General features: G+C 42.7%; 1 protein-coding gene across 2 annotated transcripts in view; it reads left to right on the top strand.

Annotated features, from left to right (window-relative positions):
* The first annotated feature begins 10,185 nt into the window (after positions 1-10,185).
* Positions 10,186-24,464, top strand: part of LOC147880779 (GDT1-like protein 5) — a 62,063-nt gene continuing 47,784 nt past the window's right edge. The window contains exons 1-5 of one of the 2 annotated variants that reach the window (XM_087371211.1): positions 10,186-10,275; positions 10,312-10,437; positions 20,063-20,131; positions 20,410-20,469; positions 21,216-21,263. In XM_087371211.1, the coding sequence (XP_087227337.1) occupies positions 10,417-10,437; positions 20,063-20,131; positions 20,410-20,469; positions 21,216-21,263 (198 nt within the window). In that variant the 5' untranslated portion in view covers positions 10,186-10,275; positions 10,312-10,416. Of the gene's footprint in view, positions 10,276-10,305; positions 10,438-20,062; positions 20,132-20,409; positions 20,470-21,215; positions 21,264-24,464 lie in introns of those variants that run through there. The other variant, XM_087371210.1, reaches the window with a different exon arrangement.

Raw genomic sequence — 24,464 nt, 5'->3', positions numbered from 1 at the left:
ATCATCGGAAGTGGTAAGCAACTCTGCAGATAAACTAGACATGAAGAGAACATCATTGTCACTATCATGTGTGACTGCATTGATCTCCTCGATCTTCACTTTTCCTTTGTCCTCCCTTGGACTCTCTTCCTTTTGATTTGCACCCCAATTTGCATTCTTTTTCTTATCCTTTTGCTCTCTTTTCAGCTTGTAGCAATCCTTTTTCATATGGCCCTTCTTGCCACAATGGTAACACTCAATGTTCCGTGCCCTGGATTTGCTACGAGACTTCCCTCTTTCTTGGGACTTCCCCCTGAACTGTGATCTGCCCCTTTGCACATTTAAGGCTGCATCCTGCTTGTTGCCATGCATAGACTTCCGTCTAATCTCCTCGGCCAACAAGCTACCCACAACATCATCAAATTTCAGTACTCCACTAGGTGCAGAGTTACTGACAGCTGTACGGAAGGTATCCCATGAGGATGGCAATGAACATAAGAGAAATATTGCCTTAGTCTCCGCATCAAAATTCATTTTCTGAGCCTGAAGCTGGCTGAAAATAATATTGAATTCATTCAAGTGAGAAGCAATGGAGACCCCTTCCTTCATCTGCAGCTCAAACAACCTCTTCATGAGGTAAACTTTATTAGAGGCAGTTTCCTTCTCATAAGTGGCACACAGTTTCTTCCACAAATCTTCCGTAGTCTGCTCATTTACTACTGTGAAATAAACTGACTCTGCAAGATGAAGTCTAATAGTAGACTTTGCTAATGCATCCAACTCATTCCAATCATCCTCAGACATATTTGCAGGCTTAGCTTCAATCCCTGCCAAGGGTTTAATCTGCAGCAGGCTTCTTTTGAATAAGCACATCCCTTATTTGTTCTTTCCACAAAGAAAAGTTTGTCCCATCAAACTTTTTAATGTTGAAAAACTCCTTTTCAGACATGGAAGAGGATGCCATGATGCAAATAAAGCAAAATCCCAAATGCTAGTGCCTCAAGAGAGAATCACACCAAATACCAGGTGCACCCAAATGTGTATGCCACAATAGAGTGAAATATCACCAAAACTCAAAGCTCAAAGCATCTGACTCATGTGCATATACTATGCATCCATATGAGCAAATCTGACCCAAAAGAAAATGCCAATAAGTGCCAAATGACTCAAGCATAAACACTGTCCACTGGCATATGCATCAATAATATCTCATCCAAGAGAGCATAGCACTATCAGTGCATCACCTACAATGTGTCAAAGCTATCCCTCAGCATAAAATAGCATCCATGTGCAAAGCGTCCATAAAAAAATAGCAACCCACAAGGCAATTTGGGCCTATCAGCGCATCCAACAAGGACCGCAATGCATCCAAATGGCCTATAAATCATCCACTGCAACCCAATGCATACCACGAATGAGCGCACACTGCTCAAACTGCAACCAGAGTGATCTGCATAAGGTATGCTCAAGAAATCATAGTCCCACGGCAATGAGTGCTACTGAAAATAGAACCTGAGATGCCTCAAAACATGGGCGCCATTGCATAATCGGACTCAGCAAGAAAATCTGCAAATATCTCTCTTCTGCTAGAACTCCAAAATCCCAACCGATGAGTGAGAAATGGGAGTCAACACTTATCCACTGCCATGTGGCATAAATCTAAGGTTTCAAAACCTTAGTATGAAAAATGCATAACAGAGAGACGAAATCGAATACACAGAGATTTATAACTCTGAAAATCCTTCACCGAATCGTGCAAGAACTGACAAGTAGGGGTTTTTGGGCGTCCGGAACGCAATGGGACAGACGGTTTTGGAAACCGTGGTCTCAATCACTGGGTCCAACACACGGATTGAAAAACGTTTTTGGAAACAGAGCTATCTGTAAACTCCACCGGAGTGCGAATGATGAGCAACATAGAAGTTTTAGGACCTCCTGAGTCCACCGGAACTGACAGATCTGCAAATGGTTGCTCCAAACTTGAGTTCCAACACCCAGGCAAAAAACGCAGAAACTGACACAATGAGTCAGAAATCCAATGAAATGATCCCAGATTCAAGAATGAAGGTGTTTCCAAGCTCCTGAAGTAATGTGGACACCAAAAGCAAGCAATAGTTGCCTCTACAAGTCAATACGGAGTCTCTGTCATCGAACGGAACAAGGAAAAGCTCAAAAAACGACTTTTTCTTTGAAAGCTCTTAAGAGGCTCTCAAAACCACTTCGCAAAGCCAAAGTGACTTTTCCAAAGGTTCCTCCAAGGTCTCTGCACACTTGGATGCAAGTAAAGTCACCCACAAAGCTTCCCACAAAGCTTCTCCTTCCTCCCACAGAGCTACTGAGCTTCAAGCATTCACGTACGCTTAGCTAGATCACCCGGGCTCTGATACCAGTTGAGAGTGCTCTCAACGGAAGCAAGAACGGAAGAAGGAGAGAGAGAGACAGAGAGCCACACAAGTTTGGTGGGTGCAGAACCACCCTAATCTTCTTTTTCATTCATTTATATATGTGTTTGAGTATTGTACATAACCGGGGTTAAGGCACAGTGACCTTTAACCCCCACACGTCTCACAAGTTCCTCCATCTTTAATGCCCCTCCCTTATTTAAACCTCTCCCCTCCCCCCCTCATACTAATTATTGCCCCTTCCCCCTTTATTTAATTCAAGCCCTCTCCCCTTTATCCCACTCCCCTCCACACAAACACAAACTAGTTAATTAATTGCCCCCAAATTCAATCTGGGGATACCTATTCACAAACCCCTATCTAACTTGATGAGTGCTACTTATAAGGGACTTCTGATCATGGAGATCCCACATGAGCATTTGGGATACTTTTTGTAAAACTTCTGATCATGAGTGTGCTACTTATAAGGGACTTTTGATCATGGCAACCCCACATGAGTAGTTTGGATACTTTTCACAAAAGCACACTCATAAGCTTGCATTTCCTTGGCCTATATTGTGTTTGCATATGTTGCAAGGACAGTATCCTATGACCAAAAAAGTTGGTTGCCTTCTCTTTTGATTTTGCTAGGCATTAATTTGGCAATATAAAAATGCTTCTTCATGACAACTCTAGTGCACCTTAGCTCTAGGTTAGCATGCCTTACCTATGCCTCTGCTCTCAATCTCACTTATAGTTCGTATCATATGCAAAGGCAAGAACAACTCCCTCTATTTTTTAAAAAGGAATACAATTATAATGTCAAGCTATGTGCTTCCCTAGGTTGGTATAACCTTTCCTTGAGGGATGATTTATCTCCTAGGAACCCTTGCATTGCTACTTATGGGCTTGATATGATATATTCCAAGAGAACAACAGCTTCAAGGCTATACATAAATTGAAAAGTTATGGATATGACATGTGGTTTGCTATGTAGTGTTGATCTCCCTTCCACACCACTGTTTTGAAGTTTGAATACTCATAGCAATAGAAACCATATAGACACCGATTGGGAACAACATCTATTTGAAACAATGTAGAAGCCATCTGCACAACAATTGGGAACATCATGTATTTGGAACAATGCAACATCCAAATAGTCGTATTATAATTTGGCTCACTCTCTACCGAGTGTGGCATGTGGTTTGCTATGCAATGTTGATCTCCCTTCCACAACACTATTTTGAAGTTGAATTCTTGTACTAGTAGAAGCCATTTCGTTATCGGACCTATGGTAAGTGGTCAATTATTCAAATACAATAAGGGGTCACCTACGAGGTAACATGTGGTAGACTAGGCATGCCATCAATAGCATGTGGCAATGCCATATCATCACATAGGTAATCCAGATCAATAGCCACCTCATCTCACTACCACCTTCGATGGTCCAATCCACCTACATTAGCAACCATGTGGCATGCTACCACCTACACCATGTGGCATGCTATCACCTCATTATTTTGACACACAAGCACACTTGTACTATAAAGATGTACACACACTGCCACATCTTCATTTTTAAGGAGTCTTTTTTGCCATAGTTTGGTGAATTTTCAAATTGCCATAACTTTTGATTCAAAAAGAATGGGAAGGTGTTGTAAAAAGGAAAAGTGCATGGTATCTCATGTTCTATGCATGGATTACCTCACACATGAGTTTTAATCTTCATGTATGTAGTTTGTTTAGCTACATCTATGTAAGGATTACATATTCACATAATCATGTGTCTTTTTTGTGTGATTTATGTACATGAACACTCTTTTCATGAAACGATGCACACAATCACAATGAAAACCTTATAGTTTATAATTGGCCTTGAAATCGATGGACTTTTCCTTTCTACAGCTCCTTGAACTTAGGTAAGGTGCAAAAATTTATGACCCCTTCTTTCTTGGCCCTCTAAGAGTATTGTGTTGGGTAGAATATGGTTGGGACAAGCTCTCCAACCATATTCAATTGAACCTCACCCATCACTCCATCTTCACAAGCTCTCTTACTTGCATGCTCTTGATTTTTTTTTTGTGAAGTAGGTCAAGGTCTAACTAATGTAAAAGACTAAAATAATCATATGGAGAAACATAACCATTTTTCTTAAGAGATTGGAATGCTTTACAAGTATTATGTTGATCAATTATGGTAGTAGGCATTGTTGAAGGCGGTGGCCTTCACCCCTCGATTAAGCTAAGGGGAGCATGGTTTATTGGTGGGTGTCATGTTGTAGGACTCGTGGCATTGGTGGGATTTAGTCCCATATGCATTAATGTGGCCTTGATGGCCTTCGATATATGGGCTTGATTAACCCTCTCCTCTCTCTCATCCCTCCTGGGGCCTTTTGGGGGGAGACAGAGGTATGTGTCACTAGGAGGTAGGGCATTGGGACCCTTGTAGTTGACGATGTCCTTGGGACATGTGGCAGCCATGCATGCTACCAACATGGTATCAAATTAGGTGTTCCCTTCCACCACAGCACTATGGTGGATTTTTGTGTAGCCATTGCACAAGCGACACATGTCAATTGCATGACTATGGTGGATGGGCTATTGTGTTTTGGGCTGTGACTTTGAAGTGCGACTTGATTTGTGTTTGTCAACAATGGCGACAACTCTTGATGACTCCTGACACATTTGTTCCTGTGTGTGGCCTTTGGCAAACATGCTACCCATGTGGCGTTTGGTGGTGGCTTGCATTTGATTGGCCCAGCATTGTGTGGTTTGGTCTTTGTTATGTTTGACCAATTGGTCATATTTGTTTGCACTAAGCTTTGTCCACAAGGGTGTGTTAGACGTGGTGGCCTCCCCTCGATTTAGCTGAGGAGAGCATGGTGTATTGGTGGGTTGTCGCACTATAGGACGTGGCATTGGTAGGATTTAATCCCATAAGAAATAATGTGGCCCTAGTGGCCTTGGATATATTGTGTTGATTTCCCCTCTCTCTCTCATCCCTCTCGGGACCTTTTGGGGGAAGAGAGGTATGCATGGCTAGGAGGTGAGAGAATTGGGATCTTTCGCACTTGACGGTGTCCTTCGGACACATGATGGCAGGCATGCAAGCTGCCAACAAGCATGACTATACATTTGATCCTACCAGTTGAAAACAATCCAAGTAAGTTTTCCTTCTTAAAAAATTTCACTAAAGACATATACACAACCCAAAAAAACACACCCAAAAAAAGTTAATTTATACTATTAAAAAAGACTACAATGTGGCATTTCAATCGTTAAAATGCCATGTGGCAAGTTATTTTTTAGGTGCCAATTTATTTCCAACTGTTGAAATGCCGAGAGAGAGAGAGAGAGAGAGAGAGAGAGAGAGAGAGAGAGAGAGAGAGAGAGAGAGAGAGGGGGGGGGGGGGGGCAGAGAGGGTAAGCTCGCCATTTTTGAACATGCTCGGCAAAAAAATGCACCCTACTAGGTGCAAAACTATGGACTACAATCTTTGCCAAAAGAGACCAAAAGAACAATGAGCAATCACTCTTTTAGAATCTTCCTCTCTTAGATTTTTGTGACTCAATTGTAGTCCATCTTACCCCACCACACTAGGTGCAAGAGCTATGGACTATAATCTTGCCAAAAGAAACCAAAAGAATAATGAACACTCACGCTTTCTCTCTTAGATTCTCATGACTCAATTGTGTGGTCTACCATATCCTTCCACACTTTATGCAAGAGCTATGGGCTACAATCTTACCACAACTGAAAAGAGCTTCGTCTCTCACAAGCATTTTATATGTAAAAAAAGGTTAGAAACACAAAATATTACCACGAGGAGTGGCCATATTACTGGGGTAGCAGTCCTATTACCATCATAAAAGGCCTTTTATAAATAGTAGTAGGTTTACTACCACCAGTAATAGGTCCACTACCAGTGCTAATATTATCTACTTTATTGATTGCCTTTTCTGATTACCAATGTGATGTTGTTAATCTCATGCTATATGGGATTTAATATGGCATTTTTTTTTTTTTTTGGCAAAAGAAAAGTTTGTTATATTATGATTAAAAAACATGTACAATCATGTTCTTGTCATTCAAAAACCTCTCCAAAGGGGTATATTGGATCATTCTAGGTAGTATCTACAACACTAAGGAAATTTGTCCACACATGAGAATTGGTGAGGTCGTAGGTCCTGGGGGTGACATTGCATCTTGAGAAGATTTTGTGATGCTATTCAATATCCAAATGCAGCTGTGAGAGCTCTTCATTGTAATTATGTATATCCTAGTGAAGCTAGAATTCAGCCTAAAGCAAATAGTAGAAGCATAATGTTGTTGAGGCATTGAGCATTTCTAAAAAACTAGCGAGCAAAGAGATGTTCAACAACAATAGACTCGTCATTAAGTTGCAAGGCATTCCTAGCTATCATAGTGAATCATAGTGCATGTGCTCTGGTTGCATAAGAGAACTTGAGTGTATCTCCCAGCTGTAAAGACTTCCTTGAGTGGTTCCCCTATGTGTAATTGCACAAATTTCCCAACATTCTAGCACCAGGGCATCTTCCTTTGCCATCAAGGCATCTCTTACAAGATGGAAAAAATCTTCTTTTGCCTTCAATGCATCTCTTACAAGATGGAAAACATCTTCCTTTCCACCAGGGCATCTCTTACAAGTCCCATATCCTTTACCTATCCTTAGGATCCTGCAATTAGTCTATATAGCTTTATGCATTATGAGCTAGAGTAATGTGGACATTTTCTCTTGATTTTTTTTCCCCCATATCAAGACAAATCTATTTCTCCATTTGTAGGCATTGTCGACTAGATTCCATCTACTATTCAAGGTAGTAACAAGCTCTTCAATGCCATTCGATGGAGTATGTATGGGTAGAAAGTGGGGATTCCAAGCCAACTGAATTCCCTGTCATAAATTAACACTCTTCCCCCTTTCCAGGAGAGGTCATTGCCCCATAAGACCTAATCTGCTCATAACTAGTGCATGATCTTGATTGGATAATCTTAATTCTCTTCTAACCTCATGCCATTTTTTCCATCTAAAATTTTATATATTCCACAACCGCGGTCCTAGGTCTGAAGTCCTTCTTTGAATAATTGCCATGCCCTTATGAAGTCAACATCATTTTTTTAATAATACTGGCACACTATTCCTGTAAAAGATCTTTTACTAGTAAAAATAATATTTCCTTTAAATGCATACCATAGGGTTTTCCATAACTGGCTCCCCTTGGTTGTACAAGGTTGTGGATTGCAAATGGTAGAGAGCATGGGGAAGCCTCTCCATTTGGGTGTTCTTACCTGCTTGACAAACTTGAAATTTCATAGCAGTAAATTGGCCCAATCCATCTTAGGATGAGTTATAGCTTTTATAATCCACGTGGCTTCTAATTTGAAATTAGCTTGCTGGATGTTAACAACACCTAGGTCTCCTTCATCTTTGGGCCTAGTACAACTTAACTTTAGATATTCTTATTCTAGTATCATTGCCCCCCCACAAGAATGATCTGCATATTTTGATAAAATTTTCTAGCCCAGTTTGTGAAGGGCACCAATAGGACAAATAAAAGATAGAGATGGGATAGATGTAATGGCACAAGACTACTCCCATGGGTATTCCCAAAAGTATGAAGATTTGACCCTATGGAACTTTTTTGCAACCCTTTAGCTTTAACTGCTCCTGGTCTTTTCTTGAAAGTACAACACACCTTGTTTTAAAATGATTAGCGTTTGTTCCAAAGGCAAGACAAAAAGTGTCCACACATCTCAAGATATTTTCTATGTTCTACAAGTAGTGTTCCTAATAGTAAGATTGGTGTCATCTGCAAACTATTGGTTCACTTAGTGTTTCCCTGAGGGTAGTTCAATTCCTTCGAGGGCATCCTTGTCAACTTGCTTTTGAATCAACCACCCCAAGGCATCTGCTACAATTGTAAATAAAAGAGGAGCAAGAGTGCATCCTTCCATGATGGATCAACTTAGCATAAAAGCTTGTGACATTTCTCCATTAATAAAAGTCTGGCTAAGGCATTTGTGAGAAGCAATGCTACAAAGGAGGTTAAACATGGTCCAATACCCAAGTCTTGAATAGATTGTAACAGGAACTCCCAATTTAATCTGTCATAAGACTTATCAAAATCAATTTTGCTGAAAAAATGTCTTGATTTGTCTCCTATGCATGAGCACATCCCTCCCACAAATTTATTATGGCCTCCAAGAGATGTATACCCTTTATGAATCCTTTTTGCTCTTGACGAATCCATTTGTCCATTTTGTTCTTTAATTTTAGTGCTAGAGTCTAAATACACTCCCATTTTGGTTGACTAAGGTATTAGGAAGCTCCTCTCCAACATCTAATTTAACACAAACTTATGGATGAACCCTTGGGTTGAGGAATTGCTCCTTTTCAACACCAATAACCTGAGACGGTCTTCTACAAAGATCATGCGCTTGATTTACTGAAGACAAAGGGAGGTCATGGAGTTGTACCCAAACTGGGATAAATGTGGATCTTGGTCTGTCAAAGTTAGAGTGGTTGGTTTCTAATAGTCAATAGGCTATGGTGAAGGGCATTGAATACCATTTCCTCCTTCTTAAAGATGAAAAAGTAAAAGCCCTTCCTAAGAAATCTAACACTGGTCACAACAAGCCTTTTTTGATCCGATTGCAATTCTCTAAGAAAGATGCTGTGGGTGTAGGACCTATGAGAAAAGCGAACTCAATCTAAGGATAAATGTAATTAAGAAGGCATATATTTTTTAATAGAGAAATTCAATTAATATCAAGTTGCATGAAATGTGGAGTACCCCAATTAAGTTAGTTTTAAAGGGGTAGCATCTTCATGCAAAGGGGTTACTTGAATTGAACGCTCATGGTCATACCACTAGGCGAAATGAAGATGATGTGAAAGAAGTACTCCATAGGTATGATAAGGGGGGAGGGCCCCCCTTCCCTCACTTTATCCTCATTTTTCCACTACTTGGGGTGACCTATAAAGTAGGGATAAGATAGAAATACATCTGAATATGGATGGGATCGCTTTTTCTCATTCCCATCCTATTTCCTTAAATGTGCTACCCTAACTATATAGAAGTTTGGTTTTCACCTCTTGCTCTTTGCCCCTCTCTTCATACTTGCTACTTAATCGATAGGGAATTGTGGTCTTTTCAAGTGTAGACACCACTAAGAAAAGCAAATTTTAGATGTTGAGGGGAATAAGGCATGAAATATTGCGCATTGATATTTTGTCTTTGCTTTTTGTGAATGGGCATAGTTTATAAGATCTTTTTGGCCTTCCTATGTGTACATGCTCTACTTGGTTGCTTTTTGTGCAACAACATCATCACATCTCCCCACCTTTTGAGTGCCTTGGTGCTTTGTGCAAGAACATCTCTCACCCCCCCTCTATATTTCTTGATGCTTTTCTTAGGGGCTTAGCACATGGGAAGAAATAGGATGGGAATGGGAAAAGGTGGTCCCAAGTGGTCCCATGCATATTTCTATCCTATTCCCATCCCACCATGTGCTAACAAAAAAAGAACTAGGTATGGGTTTAAGAGGAAGAGGACACATGGCATTATTTCATGTGTTTAAGAGGTGGGGACCTTGTGGGGACAAGGACACATGTCATCCTTCCAGGTTTCTGAATCCCTAAAAAGGGGAAACTCATTTGGCAGGATGGGAGAAAAAGTGGCTACTCCCATTTTAAATCCATCCTAGACCACTTGGTGTAGGATGGGAGTAATGATGACAAAAATATTCCCATCCTAAACCCATGCTAGCCCCATCCATGTACTAAGGCCCTTAGGCTATCCATGTACTAAGGCCCTTAGGCCACCTCCTCTTTGTGTGATTGCACCGTTCCTTCTAGTCTTCTCCTTGTCCTTGTCTCCTTTCCGGAATCTCAGTTACGTAATTAAGTAAGAGCGATCCTTGGGGTTAGTTAAGGCGCGTTTTACAATTGAGTCTATAAGCGAAGGGTCAAATGCCGGGCAAACTGACCTGCAATTGCTAATTGCCAGCAGCCTGCACCTTGAGCTTGGGCGATATGGGCTTGTCTGTAATCGAGGTTCGATCCCGTTTTCCAGCTTTACTTCCTTAGCCTGCTTTTCTGTTTTTGTCCTGCTTCTTTGCCTCATTAAGCGAAATTGAGCAATTCTCTTCCAAATAGAACCAATTCTCACTTTGGTGTAGAATATGATGCCTGCCTCGAAGGCGCAAGAGCAGACTCAAATTGCACCCAACTGCGATCTCAAATTCTTTGTCAAAGAACAACTACTCCGGATGTGATGGGTGTGGTTGAGAACTTCCCTCTCAGCGTTTGCGAAATTGTAGCAATACGGGCGGGGGTTAGCGTGAACGTAAATACAATTTTAGCACCCCGATTTACAGATGTATCACAGTCTTTGCTTGCAACTCAGTTCAGGTGCTCTGCCAATGCCTCTTTTTATGGAATGACTGGAGCAGCTTGTTCACATACGGTGAAAGCTTAAGAATTACGGTGCGACTTCGTGTGATCCTTAAGGAGGAGCTCCCAAGCCTTTTGACATGTATTTCTTAGTCAAGCGACTTTCCAACGTAAGGAAGGATTTTCGGGATGGAGGGATTACAAGGAGGGTAAGGATGAAAGAGAGCTCGAGATAACTTTGTGTTTCTAGCCCGATCGACCAATTGAGAAAACCTATAAGCTGAGGCATATTAATTTAAGGAGCTTTCTGTTGAGATATAGAATGTAGCAAAATGCACATATAGAAACAGCCTCCCAAATAGTGATGAATTAATTTCTTTTTGGGCTTCTTGAAGACCTATTGGCTTACGATCCTTTTGGATTAAGACAAACTTTTATTATGCTTTTAGCCATTACGTAGAGCTGCCTCTACCGGTCATGTGCGTGATTTAAAAAAAGGACGAAACTCTACGATTAAGCAAAGAGTATGTAATTCTTTATTCATCCTGTAATGTGATGGTTTTTTATATCAAGGAAGTACTGAATAGACAGTGCTACCCATCCTTCTAGTGGCAAACAACTTGTAGCTCTAAGGATTAGTTTGAAAAGCATATGTTAAGGCAGGGCTACCCGTCCTATGTGTGCCAAACAAGGCTTGCTTTGTGGGATTTTAGCAGTAAGCCCTCCTCACAACTCAGGTGTAGATGATCCAGTTCCATCCCGCTGGTATCAGAGTGATCCATTTTCTCTTTCAACTCCTTTACTCAACAGTTTGTTTCAATACTGAACAACAAAGGTGGAAGGAACTGCTGCACCAAGACTCTGCTCCGCGTGGTATTGGAATAGGTTAAGGTAGGCAGGAATAGGTTCGCAGGAAAGGGGAATAGCCAGGTCGGCCAGTCTGGTGAGCCCTGGTCTATTCTAGTCAGCTAGCCAACCAGGCGGGTCGACTGACTGACCAGTCTTCCTCTTATTCAGTTTCACCGAGCAGTTCCCTAACTGGCCTGTAGAAGGCCCCCTACTGGGCCTTTGCTGCCCACATCACGAACTGCTTCTGGCAGCCCACAGCAGCGCCAATGCTGCCATAGTCTGCATCAGTTTGCTGCAGACAGCAGGTTCTGTCAGGCCCTGCTACAAACAAGAAAGGATCTCTCTTCACTCCCTGGTGCCTGCCCCTAATCTGGAGCACAATAACACCTGAACGAAAAATCCCTGGCTGCCCCTAAAAGCGCTCACAGGCAGGCACTGCCCTTTTTCAACAGGGGGAACAAGTGGGTTGCCGTGGCATGCCTTTAGTCAATGTCTGGTTGTTGAGGTGTTGGGAACGGTCAGTTCAGCTAGCTAATGCAACATAACCGGATAACAAGTAATTAGGAAGGAAACTCGCTCCATCAAATCTGCATGGCAAATGTAATATCGGTGTCTTTTCTCTCCACAGAACGGTCAGTCCTCACAACGTAGCTGTTATCTGGCTAAGTTTAAAGCTATAAAATGTAGTTTCTTTCATTTTCTAGCATAGTTTTATGTCATATGATGACGTGTCGTGTATGACGTGGCATTCCGGTTCCGGTTCCCCGTTCCCCCTTCCCAGAACGTTCCCGTTCTGACACCCAATTTTCCGGAATGTTCCTGTTCCCTGGTAATATTCATAAGACTTTTCTACATGGTATCAGAGCCCAAGGTGTTCACGTAGCACGCAGATCAGCCAGCTTCTCTCTCTCCTTCTCCCCCCCCCCCGATTTTTTTTTTTTTGGAGCTCCTTGAGGAGTTTAGTTGAAGGCATTACTTGTTTGGAAGGTATGGCAGTGTTACTTGCAGGTGTGAAGTTTACTAAAACAAGCAAGCTTGATGTGATAGTAGCTAGTCCCTGTTATGCGTGATGGAGTTTATGGTTTTCAATCGTATGAGTGACTCTCGTGAGATTGAAACTGCACTATGTTGTGTTTTTAGAGGATGAGTTTGGGAATGTTCCTAGATTCATCTAGGTATAAGCTTGATGTGATGAACTATCTGATGTGGAAGGTCAAGGTGAAGACCCAGTTCGTGGCAAACAATCTGTGGAGTCTTGTGATTGGTTTGGGCCTCCCATCTCAAGAAGAAGATTTTTAAAGATGATGAGGTGCTGAGGACCAACAGATGTCCAAAGAAGAAGAAGAAGATTTTTAAGATGATGATGTGCTGAGGACCTGCGGATATCCGAATGGGAAGAGAAGGATGCACAAGCGCTGGTTATCATGGTCCAGGGAAGGGTTAGAGAACAACACTAAGAGCAGTAAGCACGGGAGAATCCATTTCAAAGAATGGGGAAAAGGACAAAAAACAAGTGAATTGCTTCTACTGTCAGAAGCTTGAGCACTATGTGGGAAAAAGTAGGTAGACATTGCAAAGAAGTCTCAGTCTACTTTGGCAAACCAAAGGAAGAGTCAACAAATGTAAAAAAGGACGAGTTAGTCTTTGCAGAGGTTTGTGAGGTGGTGCTTGTTCCTATATTGCAGGTGGAACCAGCCTCAACAATGTAAAGGGTGGTAGGATCCACTTAAATACAGCATACATAGTAAATAGACAAGTAAAAATGCACCACAGAACAAATCACAGGGGAGCTAGAGCGCTCCTACTCAGAAACAAGACCCCGGTTGGCCCCAAATGTTGGCGTCCCTTGCGTATTTATTTAACATTCATTTGAAGCCAAGCGGCTGATTACAAAGGTCTCTGGGAAGCTGCACCACAGGCAAACCAACGCCTGCAGACTCCCCATCTAGCGCACCCTGTAATTCCGTGCTCAACTTCAAACGGTGAACGGCATCCAATCACTAGACAAAATCATGTATCCTCAGCCAACCAAAGCATGCAACAGAGACCCCAATAGCATCCACTATCTAAACCACTCCTGCAATCGCACAACCAAGTGCCCAACTAGCCAAACACGGTTGAATAACTGCAAGACAAAGCCCTCAACAGCTGAACTCTGGTGCAATCAAACAACCCAACACTTCCCAGCAGGTTGCCTCAATCTTTAGCCTCCCTGGCCACTGCCCAACAGCATAAATTTACCCTTCTTTGCGAAGAAAGAAACCCAAACGCAATAACTAGCCAGCAACCAATCAGGGAACGGCAAAAGCAGACAAAGACAAGCCTTCTTCTACCCGTAATCCACAGTAGAAAGGTCACCCTGGCTCTTGCGGAGATAAGCTGATTCTGCTCTGGCACAGCCCCAAAAGCAGCTTAGAAGCGAACACCCACGCCTGGAAAGTTACCGAAACCAGCCACAACACCCAGAAAGCTCTAGGAAATCAGGTCGAAATTTCCTGCACAGCTTTAAAGCCTGAAAAAGCAAGTCGTAGTTCACCCGGAGCAGCTTGGTCAAGTCCAGAATTCCTGGAACAGCCCTAGAACCAATCGCAGGCACGTGGAATAGCCTGGAAGAGCCCAAAAGCAAATCACAAACTGGAACAGGCACCCTGGCAAAAATCGCCACTTGCAACAGGCTCCGGGATCAATTGTGATTTGCTCTGGTAGGCCCTGGATCACCTGAACTGGCCCCTGGGTAAAAACGAATTTCCCTGGCAGGCCCTGGATCACCTGAAATTGGCCCTTGGGTAAAAACGAATTTCCCTGGCAGGCTTTGGATCACCTGAAATTGGCCCTTGGGTAAAACGAATTTCCCTGGCAGGCTCTGGATCACTTGAAACTGGACCCTGGGTAAAAACAAATTCCCTGGCAGGCTTTGGAACCTTGGTAAAAAGTGATTTGACTCTAGCAGCACACCTGGCAGGCTCTGGCAGCTCCAAACTGATGATCTGGCTCCACTGGAATTGATTTGGCCAACTGCCTCCAAAAGAAGGGCTCCCTCCCCCCTTTTAAAGCCCTAGGCTCCCAAAAGCAGTGTTTTTTTAAAATTGCACCACTCTTTTGGCCCCCCTGTTGCACACTTTGGCCCTAGGAATTAATTGCCTAGTAACTGGGCGCACATTCACTATTTCCAAGGGCCCACTAGGGAATTTTAATTCCCCAAGTCCCACCCCATGGCCGGACCCTCGCGCCCAAGAGGCTCAAGGCAGTCGCGCGCAAATTACGGGAGCTGCAAATCAAAAGTCCCATAATTTCACGTCCTCGTGACAGCAGGACACATGGTAGATTGACATTGGAGCTACTCGCCATATGATCTGGCACAAGGAGTGGATCTCACAGACTGAACCTGTATCTCGAGAGTTGGGGTTCATCATCGGTGATAATTCAAAGTGTCTCTGCCATGACCAGAAATAACATAACGGTGGAGTTTGAGGTGACAAGTAGGTTTTGGTGAGAAATCACTAGAACAATGAGATTGTGGCTCGAGGGATTGAGGACGGCGGTCTTTACCCAATAATTGCATTCCTTGCTTGTGATCAAGATTTGGCGAGCATGTTGTTGCATGGGCGTCTTAGGCATGTACCACTGACCACGTTGCTGAGATGGATGACAAGAATATCGCTTCACCCGCATTCTTCTATCTAGATTCTACACAGCTTGCCTTGAGGGTAAGCAACATCGGCAATTCTTTCCACATAGCCATATGGAATTGGTACACTCTGACTTGTGTGCTCACATGTCCACAAGATCCTTTGTTGGCTGTCAGTATTTTCTACACATTTATGGGATATTATAGCCGGAAGGTGTGCGTTGCGTGTACCTTTTAAAAGAGAGTTGAAAAACAAAAGCAAGACTGTCCAAGCTCTGCTCTCTCCAAATAAAAGGGGACTCACGGGATGATATCCTCTAGTTCTTTCTACTGGGCCTCCCACCAAGACTGTGCCCAAGTGGTATATCCAAACAGTGCAGGAATCCAAAGTGACACATTCCTGAGTCCAACAATTAAGGAACGAGGCAATCTCAATTGAGCCCAGGCACATGTTGGATACACAGCCTTCGTATGACATGATTGGAGCCTCGCATCTTGGAGGAGGCAGCCGAGCATCTGGCATGGATGGCAGCCATGGAATTGGAGATTGTTTCCATCATAGTAATCAGACTTGGGACCTTGTTCCTCGACCATCGAAGCGGAAGGTCATAAATACCAAGTGGATCTTCAAGGTCAAGTACAAATCCGATAGCAGTTTGGACAAGCATGAGGGGTATGCCTAGGCTGAGGGGCTGGGCTATCACGAGGCTTGTGCTCCTACAGCCCGCATGGCAAACATTCAGATGTTGTCGTCTTTAGCAGCCCATCATGGTTGGCCACTATTGCAGATGGACGTGAAGTCTGCATTCCTCAATGGGGAGATTCAAGAGGACATATATGTTGAGCAGCCTCTAGGCTTTGAGCTAAAGGAGAGAATGCAAGTTGAAAAAGGTGTACGGACTGAATTAGGTCCCGTGATCTGTTCACCACTATCGGACTCAGTTAGAGCTCATCGGACGCCAACCTGTACACATTTGGGCAAGGTGATCTTGTCTTGCTTGTTATGTTATATGTTGATGACCTTACCATCTCTGGAAACCATCATAGCATGATAGGAGATACATAGGTTATGCTTCGAAATGAATTTGAGTTGACAGATCTTGGGGAGATTCATTACTTCCTTGGCATGGAGATTCAAAGGACGGCTGATGGAATATTTCTTAGCCAGCATAGGTATTGCTTGGAGCTTTGGAGAGATTTCAGATGGCAGATTGCAAGCCAGCAGGTACTCCCATGGATCCTTTTGTTTGTAGCAGGGCCTGACAGACCCTGCTGTCTGCAGCAAACTACTGCAGCATTGGAGCAGCTGTGGGCTGCCAGAAAAGGCTCAGTAGAAGGCCTACAAAAGGCCAGGTTGGAACAGCTAGGTCAGCCAGTCTGGTCGGCCCTGGTTTGTTCCAGCCGGCCAGCCAACCAGGCTTGTTGGCTGACCCAGGCAGTTGGCTAGTCAAGGTGCTGGAACAGTCTCTCTACATAAACCACTCCCTGGTGCATCAGTAGTTCCTTCATCTTTGTGAGAAAATATACCGCTGGTACAAGCCCAGATACTGCTGAGACACTAGGTTATACCTCCGTTATATGGGCATATACCAGGCGGTATATGAGCATGTAGTGGCAGTATAATTCTTGTTTACCAGGTCATTGCCAAACATGGCGTTATTTCTCACTGCTAATGTGATTGTGTAATCATGTTAGTTAATAAGTAAATTTATGTATTCACATGATTTGGAAATTACTGGTAAGAGGTTCTGTGATCACGCAAGGAGTGTCAAGATAGTTTCGGTGGTCAAATAATGGCACCTACCCTTCTGACTGGTAGATGTAAATGGTTGTGAATGTGGCTGGGAAATACCAACCACGTCAAAAGTCTTGTATATAACAGAAGCTAGGGAGCCTTTTGCCCAGAGAGGCTAAGTTATGCAAGAGTACTTTTTTTCCAATTTATTCTGCATTCTCTTTTCCTTCCTTTCCATTCATTTTTAAATGACGCACTCCCCCTTGCTTAGATTTTAATCTTCACTGCATACACCTAGCATTCGTTTGTAGCGATCACTTGGCCATCTGAAAATGGCTATCTTCCCCGCATGCCTTGAGCGAAGCACCTGCATGAAACCATGATTTGGGCATAACAGTTTGGCGATCCTCTCAGGGAAGGCAGTGATGGGATCAGTGTGGAGGAGACACCACACAAAGAGATAAGACAAAATATCACATGACCATTGGCTATCAGTCTTGTCAAGATAAGGCTCCTATATGCTCCACACAATAGATCAAGGTTCAACCTATAAAATAGGCAACCAATCTCCTCAATCCTATCCAAATCCAATCCAAGATATCAACCTCCGATCACCTTGATGATAAAATCTCAACAAGGTGTCCTAGGAACATACCAGGGAGCAAAGAGGTTTCTATGACCAGTGCAAGATCCATAGTACGTTGGTAGTGGTGCATCTGTTAGAGTTGACGGCATCTCAGGTGTAGTTTCGTGAGTGAGTTCTTTTATTGTGGATGTGCCCGCCTCCTCAGGATAGGATAGGTTGTCCATATTAGCCCCCAGTGTGGGCTTTTATAGGCCAGGGGAGGCCTTAGTGTTCTGGTAAGGTCAGCATATTTGCAGGCTGGTGCCCCCTAGGCAGCCCTGATATAGGGCCTGGCCTGGCAGTAGGACAGCCGACTGCTGGTCAGTCTGCTTGGCTCCCCTGCCACTGCCCTCTATATAGGACTTCCCCCTCCTTCCTCTGGCATCTCATCTGGCACAGTGTTCCCTCTTCTTTTGCGTGTTCCCCCTTGCTATATACACAGTTATAATTGCCTCTATCAGTGTCTATTCTCTCTCTCTCTCTCTCTCTCTCTCTCTCTCTCTCTCTCTTCGCCCGTCACCCATCCCTTCGTTGCCTCAGCCCGTTGTCGCTCAGCCTCAGCTTGTTGTCGCCGCCCAGCCTCAGTCCATCGCCCGTAACCTACTGACCTAGCTAAGCACCTGGCTAACCAGCTAGCAGGGCAGCCGCCAGACCCCAACAGCCGCTAGACGCCAGCCCCCCCAATCCTGTCATCAACAACTAACCCCCCCTAATTTTCTTCAAACAACAAACTAACCCTAACCCTAACCCTGAGTTGGTCAACTCCTTCAGCCTCCATCAGGACTTGGTACTCTACAATTGCAGCCATGACACCCTCTCCGTATGCACACAATTATCAACAAGAAGGCTCAAAACGACCCATCCTTAGGCAACAAGATCAGAATTTTTATCTACAGCAAGCAATGAGAGAGCTACGATTGGAATTGGTAGAAGTAAAGGCTCGACTTCACATTCTGGAACGGCTTGGTAAGCAGGCAATACTTGATGAGGCTGTAAAATCTTGTAAGGATTCCCCCCCTACCCCGCAATTAGTCTCTACAGTCAAAGATCTTGTTCACATTGAAGTATAAACTGCTAAGAAGGAAGTGATTGTGGAAGTGGACACCAAAGCAAGTAAATCCGATGAGGCTGTAAAATCTTGTAAGGATTCCCCCCCTACCCCGGAGCTAGTCTCTATAGTCAAAGATCTTGTTCACATTGAAGTACAAAGTGCTAAGAAGGAAGTGATTGTGGAAGTGGACACCAAAGCAAGTAAGTTTGATATTCAAGCAGAGATTAAAGAACACGAAGCTAGATGTGATAATTCGCCGAAGATTAGAATAGGGGGACTTCCAAAAGATTGGTACAAAGAGGAGGACACTCATAGTAAAATATTGACAAAGATCAAAGCAGGCTTGCCCAACATTGAATGGACGGATGATGGTGAGCAGGATGATGACGACTCTATGCCCGCTTCTATTATGCACTACAAAGGTCATGAGGAAGTCAAAAGATATGCAAATCAAGCTTCTTCGACAATCTTACAAGTTGAAGGGTACCAAAGTATGGATAGCTGAGGAGCTTACAGAAGCTTAACTCAAGAATAAGGCAACTGAATTAGCTAAAGTCAGGGCTGCTAGAAAGGATGGAAAATGGGCAGTTTACCGTGAAGGCATAGCCCTAATCAGAGAGTTTAAATCAAAACCAAAAGACACTCAGTCTTAAACTGATGTATGGCTGATTACTCTTTCAGACTACTATGTAGGTGCTCTAAATAATTGGGGTTGCTTTTGCACTCCTTGGGAGCTGCCATGTGCCCTCCCTAAAGCAGATGTCCTAGAGGGTTTCTTGCTGTCCCATAGACCTTTTGGTCTCCAGTGGACGTTAATAGAATTTGTGTGTGTGTGTGTGCTGCTTGCTTCCACGCATTTTATCACTCTCACAGCATCATCTCATATGATCATTCATCGGTCTATGTTCACATGTTCACCATTTTTTATTGCTGCAATATATATACAGTGCAGTACACTGTGTTTTCTCTGAGTAGAATCTGTGTAAGTGCCTGAACTGTATTTCTGGGTAAGTGTTTATACTTTTCTACACCTCCCTTGACTGATATCATGCTTCCCACCCTTGGCCTGATATCCAATGCTTGTTATTTTTTGGTGCTAATGGGGCATTGCAATACTTTCTGACTAAGGGTCCTACACCTTGCATTTGGATTGCCATTAAGGACATTTATGTTTTGTATGCTTGGGCCCTGATGACGACATAAGTGTTGCTTTGCTTGCTAAGTTTGTCTACCTTTTGTTTTTCTTTTCTTTTTTGGTTACCTCATTTTTCTTCTCGTTCATTTTCTCTTTTATTTTCATTGTAGAATTTTGGACTTTAGATCAACAAAAATCTAGATTTGTATGATTGGATATATCCTAGTCTTACAAAAGGTATATATGTAAAAATGCTGTGGCAGGGTCTTATCAAGTCAACAACAATGACCATCGTTTCTGAGATTGGAGACAAAACCTTCTTTGTTGCAGCGGTAATTCTATCTCCTGGGGTCCTTATTCAAACAGCATCCTGTAGTTGTAATACCTGTTCTTTTCTATATGCTCAGAATTTGCATTAATGAACAAAAGGATAGTTTACACATTTCATAGAAGCCATTATTTGGGAAACAAAGCTCACAAGGTTGTGAAGGTGGAATAATGTAGAAGTTTGATTTGACACTTGAAGGTAGCATGCTGTCTTCTCAGAAAATTCAGACATCTCATAAACTTTTGCCTTGTACTCTTCTGTGTTTGTTCCATCTTTTGGCAGCTTATGGCGATGCGGCACTCTAGGAGGCTGGTTTTTGGTGGGGCATATGGAGCTCTTGCGGTGGGTAACTAATGTTTTGTATCATTGATATGTTCTTCAAATTGATCTAGATATGTATAGGTTTGCGTATAATCTTTGTGTAACATGTTTAAAAAAAATGACTTTCAAGTTTTATTCCATAGATTGTTTGTGAGTAGTTTGAGATTCGCTCATTTTGTCCAGTCTGGGAGTTTTGCATCTGAGTTATACAAATCAGTTGATGGGGACTGTTACCATTCTAGGTGTTGATTGCCTGATGTTGACCATTGGATTCTTGCTGTCAATGTTGTTTCTGTTGCTCTCCTGGACTATTGGGCGCTCATCCTACCTCTCAGTAGGATAAGTATCATCCTACCTCTCAGCAGGATCAATTACTGAACAGATTAATCCTTATCTTTATAGAAAATCATAGGACATTTTTCTTTAGTACAAGCTTGCATTAAAAAAAAAAAACTTGCATTATCAGGCCAAAAAAATTGTTTGCCTTTAAATGTCGTACTAAGTCATGAAGGCAGTGCTTCATGTTTTGTATTTTGAGTTGGGCTACCATGGAATCTCCCTGACATGAGTCATGTACTAAACTTAGTTACATATCATCAGATAGATAGACATATAAGTTTTTTTAGTGGTTCTCTTGTGAGATAGATTGTTGCGAAAGTGTCTTTTTTGATGCATTATGATATAAAATTTTAATTAAGGTGAATTCATGCGTTGCACTGGATTCTTTTTAGAGTATTAAGAATAATTCTTACACTATTGGTTTGCAGATGATGACTATTCTCTCTTCATTTTTTGGCTGGGCAGCACCTAACTTGGTATTCACAATGTCCACAAACTTTTGATTTTGTATCAGTTTAATTTTTTGTGACATAAGAGTCAATAATTTGAAGTGGAAGTCCATATAGATTGTTGTTATTTCTTGTGCCTTGGTAGTGTCTGTAAGGAAGGACCCGAGAAAATGATTTTCCAATGCTCCAAGGTGAGTTTTTATTGAAATGGACAGCACCATTACCTTTGTAGAGTAAACTCCCCCCCCCCCCCCCCCCCCCCCCCCTCCCCCTCCCGGCACGCCCCTTTTTCCCCTCTCTCTTAGAAAAGAACTTATTATTAATGCTTGATAAAAAAACCAACCATACAAATCAGCAATCTGTGTGTAGCACTAGTTGTGAAAGAAAACAAAAAATGAAAAGACTGATCGTCAACCAGCCTTTTTTCAAAGAGCTTAGTTCACTGATTGTGTGTCTCTGAAATAGAGGCCAACAACCAGGGTGGGTGACTATACCTCGCTCTATGGATACATGGAAGACACCTGCAGTCCAAGCTTGCACGACACACCTTCTTCTCAGTGGTCGTCCAGGATCCTCGCTCGCATATGGTACGCAAGGTGTAGATATATCTTGCCGAATGGCAATGAGGGTGGCTGCCAGGGGAACCAAGTGGCCTCCCATCACCAAGCTTCAACAACGGGCAACCCCACATGTCTGCTATGGCCAGCATGGGACAGCAAGCCCACACTGGGAGAAAGTTCAGGCAATCGCAAGATCATGTCTTCCCAAAGGAGTTCAAAAGAGACATGATGGAGCAATGGGATATCCTTTGACAACGACAAGACAAAAAAGTCTGTATGTCACTCGTTTTTGGGGTACTTTACTCAAAGTTCAAGTTTTTAGTAAAAAGGATTTGAGAGAGCAACAAAGGAAGTTCTATGCGGGGTTGAGATACATCGTGAGCCCCGCGACTTTGGAGGACACTATTAATGTGGCACTAGAGATTGAGAAGAAGCTACTCTTCTTAGGCAAGCGCGATCCAAAGAAGAAGGGCGTCCAAAAACGAATTCAAGAAGAATCAAGGAGCATCCAATGGGCCACCTCCAAAGCATGTCCATAAAGAGAAGTCCTCCAATACCCTATCTCATCAGCAAAGCAAAGTTATTGCTTTGAAGGACAATGCTTCAAATGTGGAGTGCGTGGCCATGAGTGCCCTCAAAAGTAGGCTGCCAAAGCATAACATCAACAAGGAGGCTTTGAGGAAAACAATGGTAGCCCACAACATGGAGACTCTCCCACAAAAAGATGAGGATGTGTCATCCTCAAAACTTGGGGTTAGGTAAAAGATCATTCAGCCCTTTTCTTGCTTAATGACGGTGCAACACATATAATTTTATATTGCATGAGTTAGCACGATGTTTGGGCATAGCTATTGAAGACAAAGGTGAAGCACATTAGGCACTTGGTGCTTTCAAGTGTCACAAAGAAAAGGTGTATTCTCTCATCGGCAAACTGAGGGTTCACATTCAAGGGATACTAGGAATGCCTTGGCATAAGAAGTCAATCCTCGAATTGATTACACAAAGAACATCCTGACCATTCAACACAAGGGTCAAGATGTAAGGAGTTTAGTTGGAGTTTCAGGAAATACTATTCCTATGGTAAGCCATTCAGTTTTAGAAAAGGAATATGTTCTTTCCTTATTTATGTTGCTGCTGAAAAGATGGATCTTTCAGGATGTGTGTACAGCCTTGAATACGCAGACCATCAAATACCATTTTCCTATTCCTTGAATAAATGACATTTTCGATCGTTTGGCAGGATGTACGCTTTTCAGCTGCATAGACCTTAAGAGTGGTTATCATCAGGGGCAAGATAAGGGACCAGCAGGCGCTCATATTGCTTGTTTACTAAAATGAGATCGTTCAGACTTCACAAGTAGTTGTAGCTTGAATGAAGAGATTTTGGACTGCTTTTTGATTATCCTTCTCCTTTAGTGCTAGCCTTCGTCATGGCTGAGTCTGCCCTTCACCTCCGGAGTGCCGACAGAAACTCTGTACGAAGACTTTGTATAAATGGATGCTCAAGTATGTGTAGTTGTGTGGATTTGTATGTGTGAGAGCATTTTTTAATACTATGGTCTACACCCATTGTTGGGCGCTAATGACATTAGTGGGGATGCCATAGTAGATCGTCCCTGCTATGTGTGATGGAGTTTATGGTTTTCAACCTTATGAGTGACTATCATGAGATTGAAACTGCACTATGTTGTGTTTGTAGAGGATGAGTTTGGGAATGTTTTGGGATTCATCTAGGTATAGGTGTTCATATTGCTTGATCTAGGGGCTACAAAATATTTCATCTCAGAAGATTTCGCCCCGAGTGTGGGGATAAAGACTGAAGGGTTGGCTAGGGTCCTAGATGCCGATCAGATGTTCCTTGGGGACCCTGTGCATGTAACTTCCTTGATTAGGAAGCTCCGAGTCCATGTACAGAGTTACGTAGATGAGAAGGATTTCTTTATTTTTTCGCTTAAACATCATGATGTAGTTTTGGGAATGCCTTTGGTTTCATTGTAAGGCAGTGAAGTTATCTTTGCCTGAATTTGTACATAGAGGTCTCCCCCATTGTATCTGATGTTCCATTTGATAAGCAATAAAGTCTACAGTTTTAGGGTACATGGTTTTCATTTAAGAAAGATCTTGAAATGCGTGCTACAATGAATGAGGTAGATAAAGATGAATTTCAGTTTCTTGTAAATTTTAAAGATTGTTTTTCAGATACTTTGCCAGTGGAGTTACCCTCTTAGAGACCTGAAGACCATCAAATATAGCTTATTCCTGGCAGTGAGCCACCTAATAGGCCCGCGCACAGAGTCAGTGCAACCTAGCGAGAAGAAATCATGGCCCAAGTGTGAGACTTATTGTCCAAAGAGATGATTCAGCCCAGTTCCTCTGCATTTTGCTCCCATGTACTTCTTGTACAGAAGAAAGATGGTTCATTTATATGTGCGTTGACTACTGCGCACTAAACAAGATGACCATTAAGAACAGATTTGCATCGATGATGTGCTGGACCAGCTCAATGGAGCCTGAGTTTTCAGTAGGATAGATTTAAAGAGTGGTTATCATCAAGTGAGAATACAGCCACATGATGTGTACAATACAACTTTTTGCACTACATTTGGGCTGTGTGAATATCTGGTGATGCCTTTTGGGTTAACAAATGCTCCGGCTACCTTTAACAGAA

The sequence above is a fragment of the Dipteris shenzhenensis genome, chromosome 32 (assembly GCF_047967505.1).
Source record: "Dipteris shenzhenensis isolate YYH24624 ecotype China chromosome 32, Dip_SZ_1.0, whole genome shotgun sequence".
Lineage (NCBI taxonomy): Eukaryota > Viridiplantae > Streptophyta > Polypodiopsida > Gleicheniales > Dipteridaceae > Dipteris > Dipteris shenzhenensis.
The sequence above is the reverse complement of the archived record's forward strand: the minus strand, read 5'-3'. Positions and strand labels throughout refer to the sequence as shown.